Source organism: Oryzias latipes, chromosome 1 (genome assembly GCF_053564925.1).
Source record: "Oryzias latipes strain Hd-rR chromosome 1, Olatipes_Hd-rR_3.1".
Lineage (NCBI taxonomy): Eukaryota > Metazoa > Chordata > Actinopteri > Beloniformes > Adrianichthyidae > Oryzias > Oryzias latipes.
In genome coordinates this window covers 40,950,851-40,974,097 of record NC_136237.1, presented here as the reverse complement: position 1 = coordinate 40,974,097, position 23,247 = coordinate 40,950,851, and the positions used below count along the sequence as shown (strand labels likewise).

Genomic DNA, 23,247 nt, shown 5'->3' with positions numbered 1-23,247 from the left:
TTCCCAATTTAGCTTAGTCTAGTTTAGTTAAACAGTTATAGACTGTATTCTGTGACTTTATGTTCTTTATGAAATCATGTTCTTATACAATTACCGGTATGAAGCCCTTTGAGACGACTATTGTGGTATTATTGGGCAATATAAATAAAATTGAACTGAATTAATACCTCAAAAGATCAGAAAGTGTCTGCATCAAAGACTTGATCTCATCCGCTTGTTTGCAAGTGACAGAGATGGATTTGAATGTGAGCCTTTGTCCGTCTGTATTTGCATGTGGCAGGGAGGTTAGCCACCTTGCAGCTACGAGGATGAGGAGGCAGGTTTTTGAAGAAGACTTCGAGATCCTTCACACTAACAACATTTTAGACGATTGATGTCTTGGAGCCAAAGACAAACTTCCATGGTGGAGATGTTCCTTTTTTTCTGAGTAGAACATCAGGTTTAGGGTTAGTGGTTTTATTCAGGACAAAAATTATAATTTTACGTTAACCCTTGTGCTATCCTAGGCATTTTTACGTTGGGAGTTGGGTCATCTAGACCCACTAGACCGGGGGTCGGCAACCCGCGGCTCAGGAGCCGCATGCGGCTCTTTAGCACTGCCCTAGTGGCTCCCTGCAGCATTTTCAAAAATCTTCTTAAATCTGTCTTAAGATGGTTTCTGTAGGAGTAAACAAGACACAAACATTATTATTGTTTTCCAATGATGTAAGAATGCGTAGAAAAAAACTTTGTAACGCCAAGCAGGTACATCATTTGCAGAGGACAAATCGGGAGCCAAGCTGTCTGGAAGTTGAGCTGTCAACCAATTGGCTGCGCCGGAGAAATCTTTGTGTCCCGTACAAGGCATGTCTCGTTGCAGTCTCAGGGAGAAGCAGGCAGGAAGCTTAGCTGAGAGCATATAGCCTCCTTTCTGGCATTATAGGCCCCTTTATTTAACACATGCACCACATTGAACATTGCACAGGAGTCATCAACCTCTCCCCCTCCCACACTCACGGTAGAACAAAAAGAAACAAACATAACAGGAAGAATAAACTAAGGTGGAACAACAAAACTACCATATGAAAAGAAACGTGGGAAAACAGTAACGCTCATGCTGAGCCCTAATTAGATCGAGAGACCGCGTCCCACAATCCCCTACTGCTAACAGACCTAAAAATGCACATGACTGTCACTACAATATTACTTTTTTTTAAACTTTATTGTACAAAACGAAAGTACAATACAAAACACAAATTTACAAATTAAACTTCAGATATGCCAGGGGAGCATTCCTTTGTTCAAATCCTCAAAATAAAAATAACATCAAAAATCGGATTTCTTTATTACATTTCTTTAATTTTATCAAAGCAATGAAACATGATTCATTGATATTGTAGTGACCCGGGGGTTAGCCCCGCCTTCAGTCCCTAAGGCTCATGGGAAGTGGGGAGTTTTGGGGTAAAACTTTGAGTGAGAGTGTTGGGAATTGAAGTGAGGTCCATGGTGTTTTGGCTTTTTATGTGTGCTTGAATAAGCGGACTTGATCCTGCAACGGAATTTCAAATAGCTTGTTATTTTAATTACATCTTGAAACTGTCCAGGGTTGTACGGGCAGCTCTCTAGTATTGCCGCTACTTTGATATTGTAATAAAGTTAGACTGGCACAACAGAGCAGTGACGTGACGCAGCGTTCTCCGCAGAACGCACTGCAGGGCAAATAAACATTTAATTGTTAATAATGCTCATTTTGTATTTGTAACATCTTAGTCATGTTGATAGTAGGCTAATATAGCTAATATAGAAACACATTGCATGTGTTGCCTTCATTATAAGGCTTAAATAGGGCTTTTAATATTTTGCGGCTCCGGACATATTGGTTTTTTGTCTTTTTCGTCCAATTTGGCTCTTTCAACATTTTGGGTTGCCGACCCTGCACTAGACAGTGCTCTGAACCTTTTTTCTTCAATTATTTGTGATCTTCACTGGTGTCCATAGATTACATGAAATCCTCTCCACCTTTATCCGCCTTTGTCATGGTAGGAAGAACACGTCAATGGTCATCTTGACCCCATAGGATAGCACACGGGTTAATGCAAATGTAAAACTAAAGATAAATGTGGATTACTTATTTAGACACGTGCGGTCAGAAGAGGCGGATAACGTCTCACCTGTTAAGATGTAAACTAACAGTAAATTACCTGGTCATCTAATATTTGCTATAAATGAAATTCATGTGTAGATTTCTAAATATTCCAGTCATTGATGTCCTTAAAATGTCTGTACTTTGTGTATTTCCTGTGAGGTGAAGAAGCACTGAGCTCTACCTCACTGCAGATTGCACAAACCCATACAAACGGAGTTGAACGTGTTTTATTCACTCAGAAAGTAATACTTTATTACAGTTTCTAGACATTATAAACATTTTTATTACATGTCATTGTTTTCCATATATTTCACGTTTTGTATTGAAACTGACATACAGCTGCACTAAAAAAAATCACGTGTTTGGCAGGCAGTACCTCTGCCTTAATGTAGAGGGCGCTCGAGAGCTCGTGTTCTTCAGTGGTTGCTAATAAAGTTTTACGAGGAGTGTATTATTTTGTTTTGCTCTGAAAAAAAATCAGTAAAAATGTTTCAAAGTTGGACTTTCAATCAAAACCTGTTGATCGATGCTGTTTAATCAACACATCTTCATTCTGACTGAGACACTAAAAGAATGAGGATGAACTTAATTAATAAGTAAAGGTTGGACCAGTGTGTGAACACTGGCTGTGTGTGAGTCCATCTGTAGCATCCACCTTGGTGTTTTTTGGCAGTCATACTGAAGGGTACATTTTACATTCTTCCTTGGTCTCATATGAACCCGAAATGTTTATGAAAAGAAGCTAATATGAGATATAAATTTACAGTTACACAACTTCTCATTTTAAAAATTCAGACTTTTTTTTATGATCGTTCGCTCATTGAAGGTCTTTAGGTAAGTCAGATTGTGTGTTTGTGTGCGTGTGTGTGTGATGATGATGATGCACACAGTTTAAATGACAAAGATGTAACAGACAGTTTGTGGAACTTTCCATACACGGAAATTTCCGATCCATCCTTGATGTGAAAACCTTTGTGTTTTAGGAAACATCTTCATAAATGACAAACGTTCTGACTTTTATTGATCGATGCTTCTTGTCTTCTTCTTTTTCTGAGTGGATGTTTTCATGATAAATACTGAACTGTTTTGTATGGAAAAGAATCTTTTCTGCGTTGAAGCAGAAACAAAAGGACAAAATTGTTTATCCTCTTTCCCTCCAAAGGATAAAAATGTGTGAAAAGAAATCAAGTCTGAATCTGTTTTTTTTTTTTTGTTTGATTGTTAGTTTGGTGAATCAGGCTGTTATTTTGAATCATTTTAAAACTATAATGGGCTTTTTATTCTGTTAAGGAAGCAAACATTAAAATTGTAATGTTTTTACATGACTATTCTGAATTTTTTAAAAGTTTTCATGGTTTTATTCTTGTATTACCTTATATTTTATTTCATACTATTGTTGTACCTAAAAGTGCCGTACAAATAAAGTTGAAAGGACCAGAAATTAAACTCCTGTTCTTTATTTTCAATTGTCATTAAAAAAATCAATTTAATTCAAATATTGGACTGTTTCCTACATGAATTGAAAATATTTAACATTTTCATTCCTATTAATGAGCAAATTATTGTTGCTGCAAACAATCAAACAATGAAATGAACAAACAATGAACAAACAACTTAAAATTAAAACAAACTTTCATTAACTACTACAAACAGTTTTAAGGAATTATCTTCAAGTACAGGTACAGCAAAATTCAGGTTCAGCTTCTGCTCTATTTTTATAGTTTAAGACTAAATTTAAATTCATATTTATTTCTTGAACATTTAGTTTCTAAATCACAGATCAGAAAATCTTGACCCAAAATGTTTTTGATTGATGAGATAAAATCTACAACATCACAAGCAGGACAAACTTCAGATTTTCTGACTGGTTTTGTTTGGAATATAAAGTTCTGCAAACTTCCGCTCAGATCTTTGGTTCTGCCGCTCAGATGCAGATGAAGTTTAGTTTCTCCTGACAGTCTCGGTTCTCCCACTCTCCCTGTTTGGTCAAAGCTCCACAGCGCTTCCGAACTGGACTCTGCTGGTCCGGATCTCCTGTTTGGTTCCAGGCCTGGAACTCCAGAGGATCCCCGTTCACCCACTTCCACGTGTCCCCCAGGAAACGCAGACCCACCCACACCCGCTGGGTGATGGTGGAGTTTTGGATCTCTCTCTGGGCCAGACGGTTCTCTGTCTCAGAGAGCAGACTCGTGAGGTCGCCGTGGTTCTCTCTGCAGTGCTCCAGAGCCTCCTCCCAGGTCTTCTCCTCCTGGACCACGATCAGGTTCAGGCAGAAGAAACCTTGCAGTTTCTGTTTTTGTTCCACAAGCAACCTATTTCTTTTCCAAAGAAGAGAAACGTTAGAATTTGTTTGCAGATCCGACGTATTTGACCAGCTGCACCCCGAAGTGCTCCAGTACACTCCGACCCATCCCGACTGGTCACCACCCACAGACCGCCTGAACACCGACTTCTCCACATTATTGGTGAGGGGTGAAAGGTCGGTGTGGTTGTTCCTGCAGAACTCCTGAGCGTCTGTCCAGGAAAGTCTGTTCGAGGTGAAAACGTGCTTTGCAGCCAAACTGCGTGCAGCTGCGACTGCGAGCACCATGAAGGCGAGCTTCTCCATCCTGCTGCAGCCTCTGAAGACAACCCCAGGCTGAGAGGCCGGGACTTTATTGGCAGGCAATGAATCACCGAGAGAAGAAGGATTTGCATTAAGACAAATAACCTTAACAAAGTCAAGTAATCTGTAAAGAAATCAAATGTATACATAGAAACCTCCTGTCAGGGTAGTAGGAGGGAGGACACAAGGCAAAGAAATGCAAACATCAAATGCAAACAAAATGTAAAGGTATCCCAACGAAAATTCTCTAAGAGATTCCTGTAAGGTGGGGTGTTTGGAAAATAGGTTTGAAGGCAGAAAAAAAATCAGATCTGACATTTTCAACAACCTTCCTATTAGGCAGCTGAGGGACCAGAGGACCAGAGGTGTGTAAAATAATGTTTTTGTCGCTAAAAGAAGAAAAAAAAATAATTGTCTAACTAGAAGGAGCTGCATTTCCAGAAGAAATGAAGGGTCCAATCCTATAGCTGAATGAAAATGAAACTTTAAGGGTAACATTTGGCAATAAATAAATGATCAGAGGTGACCATAAATAAGTGAAAACAGCAGAAGAACTTTTTTATGAAAAATGCCAGCGCCGGGGATCGAACCAGCGAGCTTCTGCACGAAGGATTCCCCATGTGTTCCAATGGAGGCAAAAATCCTGGAACATTTTAAGTCTGATATCGCCGTGTAAAGGCAGAAATCCTGACGATAAATAAAACAGTAAACAAACATAATAAAAAAATAAATAAATAAATAAAAATAAAACAGTAAACAAACTTTTAAAAATATATAAATTGTAGCAAATTCCACGAGTCTGTTCATCATAATAAGATGGACAAACACAAAGACAACTGCTAATTCTTTGTGTATTTGTAAAAGAAAAAAAATTAACCTGAAATACGTTGAATGACAAGTTTTTTTTTCAATTATCAGATTAAAAAATTCTAAATATAATTTGAAAAAAGGGGAACAGGGTTTTTTGAAAACAGAAGTCACCAGTTGCTGGTGATTTTGTTTCATGCTCTGAAAATCCTCATGGAGGATTGACCTTTTGTTTGTTTGCGTCCAAAGCTGCATCTGAACCACAGGCCAGAGTGGAGACGGACAGAAGAGTCCTCAGCAAACAACGCAAAGCAAATCACTTCTGGGAAACCAAAGATTTGCAGACATGGACTGAACCATGAACTCCTCGTAGCAAATGGAGTCAAAGGTGAAGCCTTTTTTTCTGCCTGACAGCCCAAACTGGCCTGAAATGAGGTCAATCAGCATCTCAGCAGCCTGCTGGAAAATCCCTCCATCCATTATTCTAAGCTGCTACATGGGTGACGGCGAACCCAGACCCTGGCCTGGCTGCTGTTGGGCCAAGGCAGGGTACATCCTGGACAGGTCGTGCAACAAAAATAGGAAACACATTTTCTGAGAGGTCATTCGAAGTTCAAATGTCAGCGAGACGCGATTCCAATGTATTTCTGCAAACTCATCCGTGAAGTGAGGAAAGCAGGCAAATTGCATTAAACTGCCTGAATCCTCAAGATTGGTAAATAAAAATATGTTTTGCTTCCTAAAGGGATCAGCAACAAGCTTTTTCTCTGAACATCGTGTCATTTTTCCAGGATGTCTCATACAGAAACAGGTTTAAATTGATTCCAAACAGCAGCTGCTGAAACTGTGGGATGTTTGATGATTTTAAAAAGAGATGTGTATTTATTTTTAGTCTTGTTTTGCCCACTTTGACACTCTTTTTATTTTTATTTTAAGTTATTCTTTTTAAAGACTAGTGCACATTTTGACAGTTGTAAATGAATTAGTTGTAATTTCTTTGTTTTTAATGACTAAATGATGCTGTTTTTCGCTAATAATTGTAGAGTAGGAAGTTGTTTTGTAATGACTGAATAGTTCACTGTTTCTTAGTTGTTAATTAATTAGCTGTAATTTTTTGTTGTTTGTTATTTATGAATGAATGATGCACTGAACAAACAGGACTTTTTTAATTTCTTCGCACGTGTGACAATGACAAATAAAACTTCTATTGAAAAACCAGACAATGTCAAAAAACCAGAGTATGTCAATCCACATGAGCAGTCAAACGATATTTGCTTTTCAAATCAGATGCTAAAGCTGGACTGTCAGCTCTGTTATTTGCAAGTGCTAAGAATGGATTTGAATGTGAGGTTTGACAGCCTGTCTGCACGCGTTTTTGAGGTATTAGATCTTTAATGAGTGTCTATTTGTAAACTGTTTGAAAATGTGTCAGTGTAAGAAAACAAATGAATACACTTGTTTGTCCTTTTATAAATATCTATTTGTGATTTTTTTCTAAAAAGCCAAATTCTGGGGAACTTTAAAGAGACGATTTAAAAAAAGTCCGTATTACTTTTTCTCTTAAATTTGTTTTCTTTGTATCATTTTTATTTCTAACAATAGGTTGTTAATCTGTACAAACAAAAACTATTAAAGCACCAATGATAAAAACCAACTTTATAGGATAAAGTGACCCAGGTGAAGCATGGATTCAAGCTTGTTTACTCATAATTAATACTTTTTTAATTGTTATAAGTGATAAAATAGTTTCATCGTCAGTGTTGATTAATAAAAATGAACAAAGTGGCTGTCCATGTGTCTGCTAAACTTCATAACATGGTAAAAAAAAAGCTAAATAGGCTGATAGGTTAAAGATACCATTCGTACACCAGGTGAAGCTGAAATAACTGTTTAGATATATTACAAAAGTTATTACTGTGAAACAAAAGCAACAGCTTACTAAGATTAGCCCCGCCTCATTTAACTTCGATTTAAATGTGAAAAATTGTATCTTGTTCTGGTCGCGTGTTGTGTTGATAAGGAGCGCCTCTGTGTTGCTAAGCAACGAAGTATAAACATCAGATAAGTTAAGTTCCATTTATCACATTAATTCATTTCCGGCCCAGGCACGCACACATATTAAATGTCTTTAAAATGGAAAAAAATAGCCTCACTTAATATTTTTTAAGAGCAATATATGTATAAATATATATAAAATGAGAAAAAGAGTTATTTCTGTAAATGTTGAACACAAATTAGATATGAGCCTCTTTAAAATAATGTTTTGAAGCGCTTATTTTGAAAATCAGCTACCGGAAATATTTAATTTAACCGCGGACGCTACTCTGTAATAACAAGAACGATACGAGGAGAGTGTCTTAGCACTTCATCTATTAAATAAAAGGGGAAAGGCACTGTCTATAATTTCATGTTGTTCTTTAAAATGTATCTTACGCTGGTCCCGTTAGCCTCGCTCACTCAAACCAGACAATAATGTAAGTTGAGAGAATAAAATTGCTAGGAGTGGAAGCTTGGCTAGCTAGCTAACGGTTGCCTAGGTTAGCAATAAATCTGCAAAAGCGAACCTCTTCGGGATAAACCAGCAAAAATGGTAAGAATGTGTTTCAGCTTAATCAGTGTTGACTGAATGTGTTTTGGCCGCTTTTGTTCCTGAATGTTGCGGCTTGTTGTGCGGGCAGATCCTCTCGCGCGTGAAGCCTGCGGTTGGAGGAGAGTCGGCGCTGAGCATCAGCGAGAAAAAGAGGAAAAACAAAAACAAGGTTCCCAGTTTGGAGGAGTACCTGCAGCAAAGAGATTACCTGGGAGCTCTGACACTGCTGGAGGTCTGGCGTTTCTTCTCATTTCTTTCTGTTTTGGTTTTATGAAAAGTGCACCAATTATTAACTTGGTTTAGTGAAAATAATAGTACAGGTTCATTTGTAGATATTTAATGTAATGCTCACTAATAATGTGTCTGTGTTAGAAATACAAAAACGCTGAGAAGATTGAAATTTGATTAATAATATGACACATAAACGATAATTAAAAAAAACCCAACAAATATGGCATTGAGAGCAGCAATAGTGTTCTACAGCTAAATTCCTGAACTTAAAAGTTTATTATTCACTTTGATTTTTTCATCACAATAGTTTTCATTTACATCCATTCATTGTGAGTTTTTACCTAAGGAAAAAAAAACCTCACAAACGAGCTGTTTTTGTCTGAAAAAAGATGAGAAAAGCAGCGATCTACATGAATATAAACCAGGGGTGGACAAACGTTTTCACTCGTAGGGATTTTAAAATTTCACAAGGAGGCCTGAGGACCAGAAGAGAAAGCAATAACGTAGAATCTGGATTAAAGCAAGCTTTAATTTTGATTGAAAATTATATAAATATCTAACTTATGTTGATGTCCTTCAAGGATACTTAGAGAAATGTTGCGTTCATGTGGTGTTGGAATGATGGGGAAAATGACCGTCTGACTTGGGAAACACTAATGAACATCAGAAAAGCAACAAATCTTCCAATTTCTGCACCTACGCAAAGGTTAATATATTAGTGAAATGACACTAGAATAACAGGGAAAATAAAACATAAGGATTATCAATTAAATTAATGCAAATTTAATGGGCAATATATGGCATCCAGGCCATAGTTTGCCCACCCCTGCCCTGGTCTAAACTGCAATGCATGCGAAGCTTTTTGCAACCACAAGGCGGTGCAATATAGTGCTTCTGTGTGATTGTCCCAAATCCCATGAAACGCAGAGGGCTCTGTCTGGATGGGCCTCTGACATAAAACAGGATGATTCTCTCGTAAACGGAGCAGCCTAAAGGATTTGTTTAATTTTTTAAGCTCCAGAGGCGTCAAAACGGGCAGACTGCTGGTTCCAAGTGCAGCAGGTTTATTAGCACAGCTAAAAGTCAATAGCAAGCATGAGAGCATCAGAGAGGAAGTACTGGGTAGGCAAAGGGAGTCAGAGACAAAACAGGGTCAGGAAATTAGAAGATCTACAGTTCGGTAACGCAGGCAAAGTGGCACAAACAATACTTTGCACTGAGTGAGGCTCAGTACTGTGCTTAGGTATGCTGTGAGTGATTGCAAATAAGACTGTGTGACATCCAGAAACTGTGAGCTGGGGTTGCTGGGAGATGTAGTGCTTTAGTACGGTTCCTGCCGGTGACCAGAGGGGGAGACAGAGCTCTGACTTCTGACGAAAGGGTGGAATGTGAAAACTGTAAACTGGATTTCATTTTCGGGAAACTACATTTCTCCAAATTGTAATCAAGTAAAAGCTTTTTCAAAACAGTTGCACAGCAACAGACAGTTGTAGTTTCTGTGGCCTGAAATTACCTTTTGGTACCCAGCGTCACGGTTCTGAGGTGTTTCTGTGTCTTATTTAAGTTTCACAAAAGTATCGGAGAAAAAGAAGAGCATGCAGACCTCTGGATCGGTTACTGCGCCTTTCACTTGGGGGATTACAAGAGAGCCATGGAGGTAACAATTTCGCAATGGAAACTTCATTTAAAACCGAAAAAAGCCTCTAATGTTTCATATAGTAGACATTTTTCATTGTCATTGGTTGTTTTGTACGGAGCCCCTTACCTGCCACAGGTTAAGAAAAAAAAAAACTTATTTGTTCCCACGAAATAATAATTCACGCGATAAGTCATTCATAAACACGGACGTGAGCAATACTTGGATCCGTTGAATTATTATTTTGTGGACCAAATATATATATATATATATATATATATATATATGAGATTGAAGCGATACAATGCCACGGGAGAGCCAGAACAACAGGTCAGAGAGTAGGTTATGCCACACTCCCACCCTGAGATTGGGTACACAGCCCCAACAACCACAATTACGCTGAGCGAGGCAGCAATTGACCTGAAAGACAAGATCATGTCTACAATGAACACTAGGCAACCCCGACACGAACTACAACGGTTAAGTGACGTACCTGAAAGTCTACTGGAAACTGTGAATGAAGCATTGAGGGCAATTCCTACCACAAACATTACAGAAACCAATGAACTGGTTTACACTTCAGCAGCAGTGATCCTTGAGATGCTTGGCTACAAGAGCAACCATGGAAGAAAACAGTACCCACCATGGAAGCAACGGTTAGAGGCCAAAATCAAGGCAACTCGGAAAGATGTGAGTAAGCTGACAGAGGCTCAAAGAGGTACAATGAGAAAGCAAGTACCTAAGAGATACAGCCAGATGCCCATACCTGAAGCACTGGAAACTGCCAAACAAAGGCTCCTAGCCTTGAGCAGCCGCCTAAAGAGGTACACAAGAGACAATGAAGCCAGACGAATAAACAGTCTCTTCGCAACTCAACCTGCAAAAGTGTACGCTCAGTGGCAGGGTCAAAACAGCCGAGCAGACCCACCAAGGCTAGAAACTGAACAGTACTGGAAAAGTATATGGGAGAAAGAGACAGCACATAACAGCAATTCCCAGTGGCTGGTCTCTCTGAGAAAAGAACATAGCAACCTCCCTGAACAGAATCCAGTAACCATCACAGTGGCAGACATCCAAGAAAGAGTCTCAGGTATGAAGAACTGGACAGCACCGGGCCCTGACATGATACATGCCTACTGGCTAAAGAAGCTTACCGCACTCCACGAGCGCCTGGCAGCACAAATGAACCAGCTGCTAAGAGATGGGACTCACCCCGAATGGCTAACGGAAGGGCGAACGATCCTGATCCAGAAGGATCCCTCAAAGGGTGCAGTCCCATCCAACTACCGGCCAATAACCTGTCTGTCCACAACATGGAAGCTCATGTCAGGCATCATTGCAACAAAGATAAATAGGCACATGGATCAATTCATGAGTAACATACAGAAGGGCATTGGTAGAGACTCCAGAGGAGCCAAACACCAACTCCTGGTCGACAGAACAGTCGCTCAAGACTGCAAGTCACGACACACCAACCTGTGCACAGCCTGGATTGATTACAAGAAGGCCTATGACTCAATGCCACACACATGGATCACTGAATGCTTGGAGCTGTACAACATCAACATGATTCTAAGAGCCTTCATAGGAAACTCAATGAAGCTGTGGAAAACCACCCTTGAAGCCAATGGGAAGCCACTTACACAAGTGTCCATCAAATGTGGGATATACCAAGGTGATGCTCTGTCCCCACTGCTGTTCTGCATAGGTCTGAACCCCCTCAGCCAAATAATCACCAAGACTGGCTATGGATACCGACTCAGAAATGGGGCCAACATCAGTCACCTCCTCTACATGGATGACATCAAGCTATATGCTAAGAGCGAGCGTGACATTGACTCCCTAATCCACACCACCAGGATCTACAGTACTGACATTGGGATGTCATTCGGGCTCGAGAAATGCAGCCGGATGGTGACAAAGAGAGGCAAGGTAGTCCACACAGGAGGGGTCTCACTCCCAGAAGGAACAATAGCAGACATCGAGGACAGTTACAAGTACCTTGGAATCCCACAGGCAAATGGCAACCTGGAGCAGGCAACAAGGAAATCTGCAACAGCTAAATACCTCCAACGAGTAAGGCAAGTCCTGAGAAGCCAGCTCAATGGCAAAAATAAGACCCGGGCAATAAACAGCTACGCACTGCCCGTTATCAGATACCCTGCAGGAATAATAAGATGGCCAAAGGAAGAGATACAGACCACGGATGTGAAAACATGAAAGCTCCTCACCATGCATGGAGGGTTCCATCCCAAATCCAGCACCCTGAGACTGTATGCTAGCCGCAAGGAAGGAGGCCGAGGACTAGTGAGCGTAGAAGCCACTATCCAGGATGAAACATCCAAGATCCATGAATACATCAAGCTCAAGGCCCCAACTGACAGTGTGCTCAGTGAATGTCTCAGGCAATGGAGAACAGAGGATACAGTGCTGGAGGACAGATCCTCATGGGAGGACAAACCCCTGCATGGGATGTACCACCGGACCATAACTGAAGTGGCTGATATCAAGAAGTCCTACCAATGGCTAGAAAGGGCTGGCCTACAGGACAGCACCGAAGCGCTCATCCTGGCAGCCCAGGAACAAGCCCTGAGCACCAGAGCCATAGAGGCTCAGATCTACCACACCAGACAAGACCCAAGGTGTAGGCTGTGCAAAGAAGCGCCTGAAACAATCCAGCACATAACTGCAGGGTGTAAGATGCTGGCAGGGAAAGCATACATGGAGCGCCACAATCAAGTGGCTGGAATAATATACAGGAACATGTGTGCAGAATATGGACTGGAAACCCCAAGGTCAAAATGGGAAACACCTCCGAAGGTTGTAGAGAATGAGAGGGCAAAGATCCTGTGGGACTTCCAGATCCAGACTGATAGGATGGTAATGGCGAACCAACCAGACATTGTAGTGGTGGATAAAGAACAGAGGAAAGCCGTTGTGGTGGATGTGGCAGTGCCAAGCGATGGGAACATCAGGAAGAAGGAACATGAGAAACTGGAGAAATACCAGGGACTCAGAGAAGAACTGGAGAAAGCCTGGAAAGTGAAGGTGACAGTGGTGCCTGTGGTAATTGGAGCACTTGGGGCAGTAACCCCCAAGCTGGAGGAGTGGCTACAACAGATACCTAGAAAGACCTCAGACCTCTCAGTCCAGAAAAGCGCAGTGCTAGGAACAGCTAAGATACTGCGCAGGACCCTCAAGCTCCCAGGCCTCTGGTAGAGGACCCGAGCTTGGAGGAGAAACCACCCGCGGAGGGTGAGAGGGGCGTTTTTTTTTTTTTTTATATTTTTACCCTGTCAGGTCACGGGCTCTATAGTTTTTCAATATTATTAATAAAATGTTTAGTTCATCATTGATCAAGTTTAGGCAAAACCTTTACTTTGGAGGGTCTACAAATCTGAAAAAATGTAATTTAAAATGCCCCAAATTCTCCTAAAACAGGCCATTAAAGATTATATCATGTAAGGTTAGATTCATATTTGATGATGACTTGATGGGTTTATGGAAAATATATTTATAAATGCACTAAATCATTTTTTCAGCAGTTTTTTTTTCCTGTTGAAGTTTCTTCTGATTTTAAAATGTAGTGATTCACAGAATATTTATGCTTCCTCTCCGATACTGTTGTTGCTTCTCCTTCCTCCTGATTTGACATTATCTTCTGACAGGAGTACAGAGCTCTCACTCTGAAACCGGACTGTCCCGCTGAAGTCTGGGTCTACTTGGCCTGCGCCTTGTTTTTCCTCGGCCTCTATAAAGACGCGGAGGACGCCGCATCCAAAGGTGACGCCGACAGACGACATAATTCACCTTTAGTCTGCAAAACCAAACCAGAGTGTTCCACAGGGTTTAAGGTTTGGTGAACACCGCTTTATGTTTTACCAGCAGAACTAATCCTGTGAGCTATGTTTTCTTTATCCTATGTGTTCCTAAGGTTAAACAGAATTTCATCACAAATGTAAGGAAGTTGAAATCAAATACCTAGAAAAAGACATTTTTTTAAAATTACAGTGTCAGCAGAATGAAGTAGACCCTGAAAAAGGGTTTTATTTCACATTTTTTGTTGTTTATCAGTCTGAAGTTTAAAAACTTTTTAACCTTAGAGTCTGTTTGGTTAAAAAATGTGTAAAGATCTCCTGAGAATTTGCCCATAAAAAAATCAGTTTTATGTTTGTCAGACTAAATTTAGATCGGCTTCCATTTGTAGAATTTGTCTGAGAAGTTTTGTTGAGAATTTTACCAGAGTTTGACTTTTAAATGTCACACGCATGATTTGCTATCACGTGTACAAGTGATTCATGCTTTTTTAAACTCCTAGCTAGCGTTTGGCAAATCTTCAATGCCTCTCGTTTTCCGCAGCGCCCAAGTCGCCGCTCCAAAACCGGCTGCTGTTCCACTTGGCTCACAAGGTTTGAACATCACAACACTCTACAGCGAAATCACAAATGGGTCCTTTCTGATCGTTAATCTACCTTTCTGCCTGTTTTTTAATGTTGTGTCTCAGTTTACCGATGAAAAGAGGCTGATGGGTTTCCACCAGAACCTTGAGGATGTGACTGAGGACCAGCTGAGTCTGGCGTCCATCCATTACATGCGCTCGCACTACCAGGAAGCCATAGACATCTATAAACGCCTTCTGCTGCAGAACAGGTCCCAGTCTCCCTCTTTCTACTCCAATTCATGGCACAGAGTCAGCTTTTCACCTGGATGTTTGGAATGGATTTGATCTTCTTCATATCTCATTACGTCTCAGAAAGTGACGGAACTTTTCCAGAAAGTCGTTATTTGAGGGGTTATCTGAGGATCTTTTCAGTTTTCTCAAAAATGTGGAAAATTCAAAGTCCTCATCAGTTTGGAGAAGACATTCATTTTTTAAAAACTATTTAGGAAATGCACAAATGTTCAAAAGGAAAGAAGTGGTTAAAGATTAGCTATTGAAAGGATAAATAGTAATGGGATTGTTCCTGTTTAAAATACTTGAATTGCTTACATATTGATGAACTTCACCTTTTTTATTTGTTGGTAAAGTTCAAAGGAAAATACTTTAACTATTGGCAAAAAACATCAAAAAACCCCAAAGCGATTTCTATAAATGCATTTGACTCTCAGCCAATGATTTGATGTTTGATTGAAACCCAAAAATGAATCTAAGTTGTGGTTCTTTCCAGAGATTTCCTGGCTGTGAACGTGTACGTGGCTCTGTGCTACTACAAACTGGACTACTACGACATCTCCCAGGACGTGTTGGCCGTGTACCTGCAGAGCATCCCTGACTCCACCATCGCTCTCAACCTCAAAGCCTGCAACCACTTCAGGCTGTACAACGGCAAAGAGGCCGAGGTGAGGGACTGCTCTGTAGCACATGTGTGTGGAGGAACATTTATGCCACCATGTTGCAAACAAAACCTTTTAGGTTGCAAATGAAAATATTAAATATTTGCTTTCAAAAGAAATTTTTGCTTTCAATTTCTTTTGTTTTTTTTTCTCAATTCTTTTTTTTTTTGCTTTCAATTTTTTTTCTTTCAAAAAAATTTTTTTTTTTTTTGCTATACATTTCTTTTTTTGCTTTCACATTATTTTTATTTTGCTTTCAAATTTTTATCTTTGCTTTCAAAAACTTTTCTTTTTCTCCAATCTTTTGTTTGCCAAACTTTTTTTTTTTTTGCTTGCGAATAATATTTTTGTGGTTGCAACCCCAATGTTTTCACATTCGTTATGTGTCGTCTTGCTTTTCCTACCTTTGGTTTTGCTCACATAAGTTTCAGTTTAGCTGCCATGAAGCAGCTGCTGGTAGTATTTTATCAGCAGGCCGATTGCAAAAGTATTTTCATTTTTTGTGTGCAACATGGTGGTATAAATATTACTCCATACATGTGTGTGTTCACCTTTTCGCCCCACCTCTGGGGTCATTAATTCACGCATAAACTTCTTCTTTTTTTTTTTTGTTGTCAGAGCGAGTTGAAGAACCTCATCGACATCTCCTCCTGCTCCTTTGAGTTTGCCAAAGAGCTCATCCAACACAACCTGGTAGGTGTCTGCAGAACGAGTTTGCGGGGCTTCCTGGACCCAGAGGTGATGAGCTTCCTCTGCAGGTGGTGTTTCGAGGTGGGGAGGGCGCGCTGCAGATGTTGTCTCCTTTGATCGATGTGATCCCCGAAGCCAGACTCAACCTGGTCATTTACTATTTGAGACAAGGTGAGAATCACGACACGGAAACGAGAGACAGGAAAAAATAAAAGAACGTGTCCTGAATGCGCTTTAGCTCCAACGCTGCTCCAGCTCTGAAATACTCCCGAGGGTCTTTCTTCTGTTGTTTCTTTTTTATTTTTAGGAATTCTTGTGTTTTCAGAATGTATTTGTGTGTGTAAATATATATTGCTCTAAATCAGTAAATCATTTTCCTCCTTTGATTTTGGCCTTTAGCTGCTTCAAAAGGTTCTGCGATTCAGAAGAAATATTAGCTTTTAAAAATGTCACAGGTAAAATCTGCATTCAAAGTCCCACTCTGATCATCTTTTGATGTGTTTTCACAGCGTTCCCAGTGGTTTTTAATACATGATTTTAGCAAAAATCATATATTAAATGTTTTTCTAGGACATAGTTTCTGCAGAGTGGCAGGCGTTTGTTAGAAACTTACCTTTTGGGTCGATGGCAGGACTGCTGGCACGGAGCAACCCCGCCCCCCATCCCCTTCCCTGTTACTGAAAGCTCTCTGTTTACATGCTCTACCGCTAGCTTACAGCCCCTCACACCCCTAACCTAACATTAGCGAGCAATAACAGAGCAGTTTAGATCCAGATTCCAGTTCAGGCGTAGAAAAACACCGACGTTCATGGATCTTTTGGTCTGACAGTGGATGCATCAGAATGGAGCGGAGCAGGGAACTCGATTTCTGCATCACAAATGCAATCTTGCATTTTTTTACCTGCTCCTGATTCATAACCATTTAAGTGAAGAAGTTGAATCAGAAATGCAAATTTTAGCTTCATTTTCCTTTTATATGTCCTCCATCAACAGAAAAAATACCACAAGAACACGTTAAAAACGCCCAAAACAGCATTTTCACCGGCGGCGCGCGTCTTTAATGTTAAACCAGACTGGACTGGAACCTAACTGCACGTTTTTGGTTTGACCTCTAGAGGGCAGAATAACGCTGTTTGAACTTGAACCAACTTTTCTGCAAAAGGATATTTTTCTACCTTATTTAAAGAAAACCCTAATATATCTGAGCTTCTCAAAAAAGAGAAATAAAATCCAGAATAACCTCTTTGAGGTTTTTTCGAGTTGTCATATTTCACTTTTCTTAAATAGATGACAACACGTCTTGGGTTCATGCAGGCTGCAGCATTTCCATCTCTTCTTCAGTAGTTTACAATAGAACTTATCTTTACTGATTTAGTCACTAATGACAACAAAACATATGAATTGTTTGTCGTTTCTCTTTTGTCACATTGAAGTCGGGGTTGTCCAGCAGATGTTTTGGTTGTCAGATGACGGAGCAGACCTGCTCTATTTCAGGGGCTGACACGCTCTACTTTACATTTATAGATGACGTCCAGGAAGCTTACAACCTCATCCAGGATCTGGTTCCCACCACGCCTCAGGTGACACATCTGACGAGGCGCGGCGGATGTTTTCCAGTGTTAAAGTCTCTATAATGAAATAGCAAAAGACAACAGATCATGAGATTATGCTTACATAAGTGTTTTTGGTAAAATGTTGAAGAAGGAAATTATGTAAAAATTGACAAAAATCTTCAGCTATCTGTTGCAATGTTAATATTTCCTGAAAGATGGTATTTTTTTGCATTCTTTTAACCAAACCGGAATTTTCTTGATTATTTGTTTTAAGGAAAAAATTTGGTTTATTCATTATTTACTGACCATATTTGTGACATTTGAGTCTTTTGGATGCAGCAAGAGCTGAAAAACGTCTTTGTTTTGTTGTAAATCAGGAGTATATTCTTAAGGGAGTGGTCAACGCTGCGCTCGGACAGGAAATCGGATCGGTGAGCGTTTTCCTTCACGCTTTGCAGCCTTGCATGTAAACCCAGATTATGGAGTTTCTTTGTGTGTTTTTATCTTTTAGAGAGATCACTTGAAAATTGCAGAGCAGTTATTTCAGTTGGTTGGAGGATCGGCCAGTGAATGCGGTGAGGAAGATGGAGCCACGTCCTTAAATATGGTTCGTTTTTCCTTTGAAGGAAACAAACGGTGAGATGTTTTCTCCGTCTTTTCAGACACCATTCCCGGCAGGCTGTGCATGGCGTCCTGCTTCTTCCTTCTGAGGCAGTTTAAGGATGTTCTTATTTATCTGAACTCCGTCAAGGTCAGCGCAGCTCTGCCAGTCATCGTCGGTGTCGTCGTTGTTCTGTAGTTCAATGGGATGGAGCTGGTTTCATTAAAGTGGCTCCTATTTTTTTCTTTTTTCAGGATTACCTCTTTAATGACGACACGTTCAAGTTCAACTGCGCCCAGGCCAAAGCTGCCGTTGGGAAGTACAAAGAAGCAGAGGAGGTGCTTCAGTTGGAGCAACAGAACCGGCATTTCGTCCTGGTTTTTGTGTTAAACGTCTTTGTCCTCCCACAGATTTTTCTGTCCATTCAGAGTGAAAAGATCAAAAACGACTACGTTTACCTCAGCTGGCTGGCTCGATGCTGTACGTATGGGAGTTATTCTATATTACAACACCGCTGTCTAGACGGGCTTCACACCACAAAACATAAAATCAGTTAGAAACCTAAACTTTGGCACAGAAGGATTAAAATTGTGAGACAATTGTTGACGATGAACAAAAGGCCTTTTTGTTTATCAAAACTTCTGAGATTTGTCGACAGTTTTCCAAAGAAGTGCAAAGCTTTTTAAGGTGGACGTCCTCCTGAGGGAATGTAAATGCTGGGGGATGAGCCGCTGCACACTTTAACTTTGCACTAAAAGGCTTTATATTATTATTTTTCTGACTCCAGAATCATTGCCTGAGGTGTGTGAGGCGTTTCAGGACAGCCTCTGCTGCTCAGAAAAGAAAAAAAAATGGAAATCCACACTGAAATGTTCTTCTCAGTGCATCACTTTGACCTCATTCGCAGCAGCTTCCAGAACATTTAGAATGTGGAGAAGCTTTGAGGAAATCTGACGCCTCGTTTTCTCTCAGACATCATGAACCAGAGGGGCCAGCTGGCCTGGGATCTGTATCTGAAGATGGGCACTTCCTCAGATTCCTTCAGTCTGCTGCAGCTTATTGCTAATGACTGCTACAAGGTAACCCCCCCCCCCCCCCCCCACCAGTTCTGTTTCTGCAGCTCAGCTTATGACCACCATGGGTTTTAAAACGTGCCTGATAATCCTGTTGCTTTAGTTGTCTTCTTGCTAGTCGTACGTTTTCATGTCGGAGAGATTTTACAGTTTTAGGCTTATTTTATATTTTACTTTCGTTTTATTTTCTTTTATGCACCTGAGACCTTCATTATTAAGCCTTTTTGTAAAAAGAAAAGTGCAAAAAGGATCTATTTTACTGACTTCCATCTGCTAAAAATGTGAACTTTAGATTTGACTTTGAAAGATGTGCTGCTTTTGAAAACTAAAGAGAAAGTGTCGAGCGCTTCAGGACACATTTTGGTTGGTCCGTCTCATCTGAGCATGCATGGAGGGATATTTATGCCACCATGTTGCACACAAAACCTTCTTAGTTGCAAATGAATAATTGCTTTCAATTTTATTGTGTGTCAGATTTGTGAATTTCTGACTGAGGATCACCTGAAACTGTAAAGTGAATTCTCCGGAACAAAATATTGGAAAAAAGTTTGATTTTCTTAAAGATCTGTTAGAAAAAAAGAGAGAGAGAGATTTAAAGCATCTATTATTTATGCTGCACATGTTTTTTTTTTAAATAAATTAACAGCAGTATTAAGCAAAAGAATCATGACTCACCAAAGTAAATTCAATGTATTTAGCAGAAGAAACATTTTTAACTTTTATGTTATTTTCACAGCGTCTTATTTTGAAGAACTTTGTCCAAAGTAAAAAAATAAATAAATACTCGTGAAAAAATGGAATTTTCTCTTTAAATTTCGACATTTATTGATGAAAATAAAACAAAAGTTCAGATACAAATCTTAATCGGAATAAAATGTAACCTTCGGCTGGACGGAGTCGGAGCTCAGGACGTTTTTGTTTTTATCATTGGGTGTTTGATCGCAGCTTCGTCGCGCTAAGCTGAAACTTATGAGAGCAAAGTCAAAGATAGGAAAAAAGCAAGATGAGACACTACGCATGAGAAAACATTTGTTTTGCAAACGCAAAAATATTTTTTGAAAGAAAAGAAAAACTGAAAGCAAAAAAAAAATATTTATTGAAAGTAAAACAAAAAAAACTAAAAGCAAAAACTTTTTTTGGAAGCAAACATTTAATATTTTCATTTGCAACGTGGTGGCATAAGTATCACTCCATAAGCATCCATAAAAACTCTGAAACAGCAGAACACCGTTGCGTTTGAGGTTGCCTGAATCTGAAAGTGTGTCTATTTAAATTTGTTCTGGGATCATTTGACTGTTTTCTTCTCACCAAGCGGTAGAAACTCCCCAAAAGCTCAGACGAGGCCGTCCGTGTGTTCAGACACAACCACGTCGATTATCTGTCTGAACATTTGAATTCAACCATAATTCACCCAATTATTTTCTATTTTTACGACACAACACGTGTGTTTAGCGTCTGACGGGAAAGAGCCTGAGAAGGGGTTCTGATCACCGAGCGTCTGCTTTTCAGATGGGTCAGTTCTACTACGCAGCCAAAGCCTTTGATGCTCTGGAGAAACTGGACCCCGGTTCCAATTACTGGGAGGGCAAACGGGGGGCATGTGTCGGCGTCTTTCAGCTCATCCTGGCAAACAAGGAGTCCAAGTAAGTTCAGTGTCCCGTCCTCCTCACCGGCTTTTTGTCAGTTGGTGTGACGTAACCTGAAATAAACTGCTAAAACTCTTTTTTTTAATTGTATTTTTAATTGTTTTTCTGCACTTTCTGTCTGTGCTTCAGGGAGACACTTAAAGAGGTTCTGGCACTTCTCAGAAACTCTGGGAATCCTCAGGTTGAATACATCATCCGTGCCATGAGGAAGTGGGCCAAAGACAACAGAGTCCTCTTGTCCTGACGACCTTCAGCGTCAGACGTGTGCGGGCTGGACGCATTTATGTGGCTTATTCTCCGTCACACGCCTGTCAGTTTTAGTAAAAACGTGGATGTTTTGGGTGAAAGTTGTCCCTATAGATGTATATTTGTATTAAAGTTTTGTTTTCTTGTTTTTTTTGTATAAATGTGTTGATTTTTCTTGAACAATTTGAATGTACCTACAGTTTATATATGTGTATATATATACAAACAAACAAACATATGTCTGGTATCAATGTGCTTCAGAAAACTTTTAAGAACTTTTTAGATACATACGTAAAAACCGAAGACGTTTTATTTTTTAGCCTGCTTCTGGAAACAAAAAGGTGCTTTATATATACACTATATGTACATAGTTGTAGAGTGTCCACCCAGGCATTAGGAGCCTGAGGGTTTGAGTCCATGACTTGGTCATCCCAAAGAATCCGATCGAATGCCTTCCTGCTTGTCACTCGGCTTCAAGGGGTCAAATTGGCGGCTAAAACCACCTAAACACCTTATTCCATCTCTAAGAAATTGCGTCAAACGCAGAGAACTACTTCATTCAGTTGTGTTTGACCGTAGTCAGACCTTCAACTCTATGTAGGTTTTGTTTTTGGATTACAAATGTAACTTTGAGTATACACTACTTCGAGCAGCAGGTGAGTTTCTTGCTGCAAATGTGTTTTATTATTAATTCCTGTAAAGGAATCGGTGCTGAGGGACTTTAGGGAAAGTTCTGAAATCTGTCTTTAGTCACTATCACAGACAGGAAGTTTTATTCCCACAATGCAACTGTGACATCAATCCAGCCCCAGGACAAATGCCTGACAAATGCCTTTTATGTATCGGGGTTTTAATGAACGGGGTAGTAAAGCTTCTACGGTCACTGCTGAGCCACACCGACAAGGTCATTTTCCTCACGTGACTGAGACGGCGCTCCCAAATGACAGTTAAGTTTGGCGTGCATCTTTTCTGGCTTTGCAGGGACGATGCAGTCATCTCTGCTGATTGGTCTGCTTTACCATGACTGGGTTGATTAGCTGCACCTTTAAAGATGTGCATAAATCATGCATGGTGTGGCCTGCAGGGAGATTATCATTCCTGGAGGGAGGTTGCTGCTCCTGCTCATCAGGCTGCTACTATCAAATGCGATGAGGCTTTTGGGTTTGACTGCACGTTTCTTGACTCGACTATGGAGTTTGAACTCGATTCTTACGTCATTTTAAGGATCGGAAGGTTTCATTATGCAGTCAAAGTACAAATTTACAGATAGAAAATCTCAATGTTGTGAAACGCTGCAGAACATTGGAGCGATTTTACAGAAAATGTAAAAAGTTGAGTGGTTCCTACGTGCCCCTCGCTCGCCCCCTTCTGCCTTTTCACGGAAACCCCCCACTTCTTCTAGTTCTATCTCCATGGCAACCATTTTATTTTTTGGTTGTCTAGGGGTGACGAACAGGCCTATGTAATTTTTAAAAGAATCTGCCAAAGTAAATATTTGAATTTCCTTGGCAACGGAAGTTTCTTTTTTGTTTAACCACACCCACATTCCTAATTTTTCCTATCATGTAGGCTAACACATCGTTTTATTTAGCATGAATTAAAATAAGTCATGCATTAAAATTTCCAAATATTTTGGGGAAAAAAAAAAGTACACGGAACAGGGAAACGCCACTTTTGCAAGCTCGCCACGCTAACGCCAAAATCAAATTCTATTCAAATTCTACAAACTTTAAAACCAACATATTTCCAAAGTAGCTTCTCGATGATGGTTGAGAAGTTAGAAGCTGATAGTTTAAAATCCGTAGGAAGGTGTCTTTGTTTGGACAACTCAAGATGGCAGCCTCTTCCTAAGGTCAAAGGTCAATGAAACTTTGGTTCTGGTTGTAGACTGAACCTGTGAAATTTCGTGAAGATTGCTTAAGCAAAAGTGAAAATCACCAAATTTTACATTTTGCCACAAAATGGCCACGTAGCCGTAGGTCATGTGGCCATCCCATAATAATTTGAAAGGCTGAGGTCTCTCCCACAGTGAGGTTACAGCGTAAATATTCACTACGCCCAATCCTTGCAGTCAGACAGAGCTGCTGAAAGACACTACAGTAATAATAAA

At 40.1% G+C, this 23,247-nt stretch overlaps 2 protein-coding genes across 3 annotated transcripts; one reads left to right on the top strand and one right to left on the bottom strand.

Annotated features, from left to right (window-relative positions):
* Window positions 1-4,049: 4,049 nt before the first annotated feature.
* Window positions 4,050-4,733, bottom strand: LOC144992931 (snaclec coagulation factor IX/factor X-binding protein subunit B-like). The gene is made up of 2 exons (XM_078949454.1): window positions 4,533-4,733; window positions 4,050-4,415 (listed from the first exon to the last, which is right to left on the bottom strand). Exons 1-2 carry the CDS (start codon window positions 4,731-4,733, stop codon window positions 4,050-4,052), a joined length of 567 nt encoding a protein of 188 aa, XP_078805580.1.
* Window positions 4,734-7,801: 3,068 nt separating this feature from the next.
* On the top strand, window positions 7,802-21,298 carry ift56 (intraflagellar transport 56). 2 transcript variants are annotated; one of them, XM_023954153.2, is made up of 18 exons: window positions 7,802-8,127; window positions 8,216-8,359; window positions 9,923-10,015; window positions 13,663-13,777; window positions 14,354-14,403; window positions 14,499-14,644; window positions 15,163-15,334; window positions 15,947-16,021; window positions 16,087-16,189; window positions 17,543-17,598; window positions 17,949-18,002; window positions 18,083-18,146; window positions 18,234-18,322; window positions 18,427-18,510; window positions 18,583-18,652; window positions 19,145-19,251; window positions 20,755-20,888; window positions 21,021-21,298. In XM_023954153.2, the coding sequence occupies exons 1-18, from the start codon at window positions 8,125-8,127 to the stop codon at window positions 21,133-21,135; spliced, it is 1,674 nt and encodes a 557-aa protein (XP_023809921.1). In that variant the 5' UTR covers window positions 7,802-8,124; the 3' UTR covers window positions 21,136-21,298. The 2 variants fall into 2 exon arrangements, with proteins under 2 accessions (XP_023809921.1, XP_023809932.1); XM_023954164.2 differs by lacking the exon at window positions 9,923-10,015 and having other exon boundaries at window positions 7,841-8,127.
* Window positions 21,299-23,247: the final 1,949 nt, after the last annotated feature.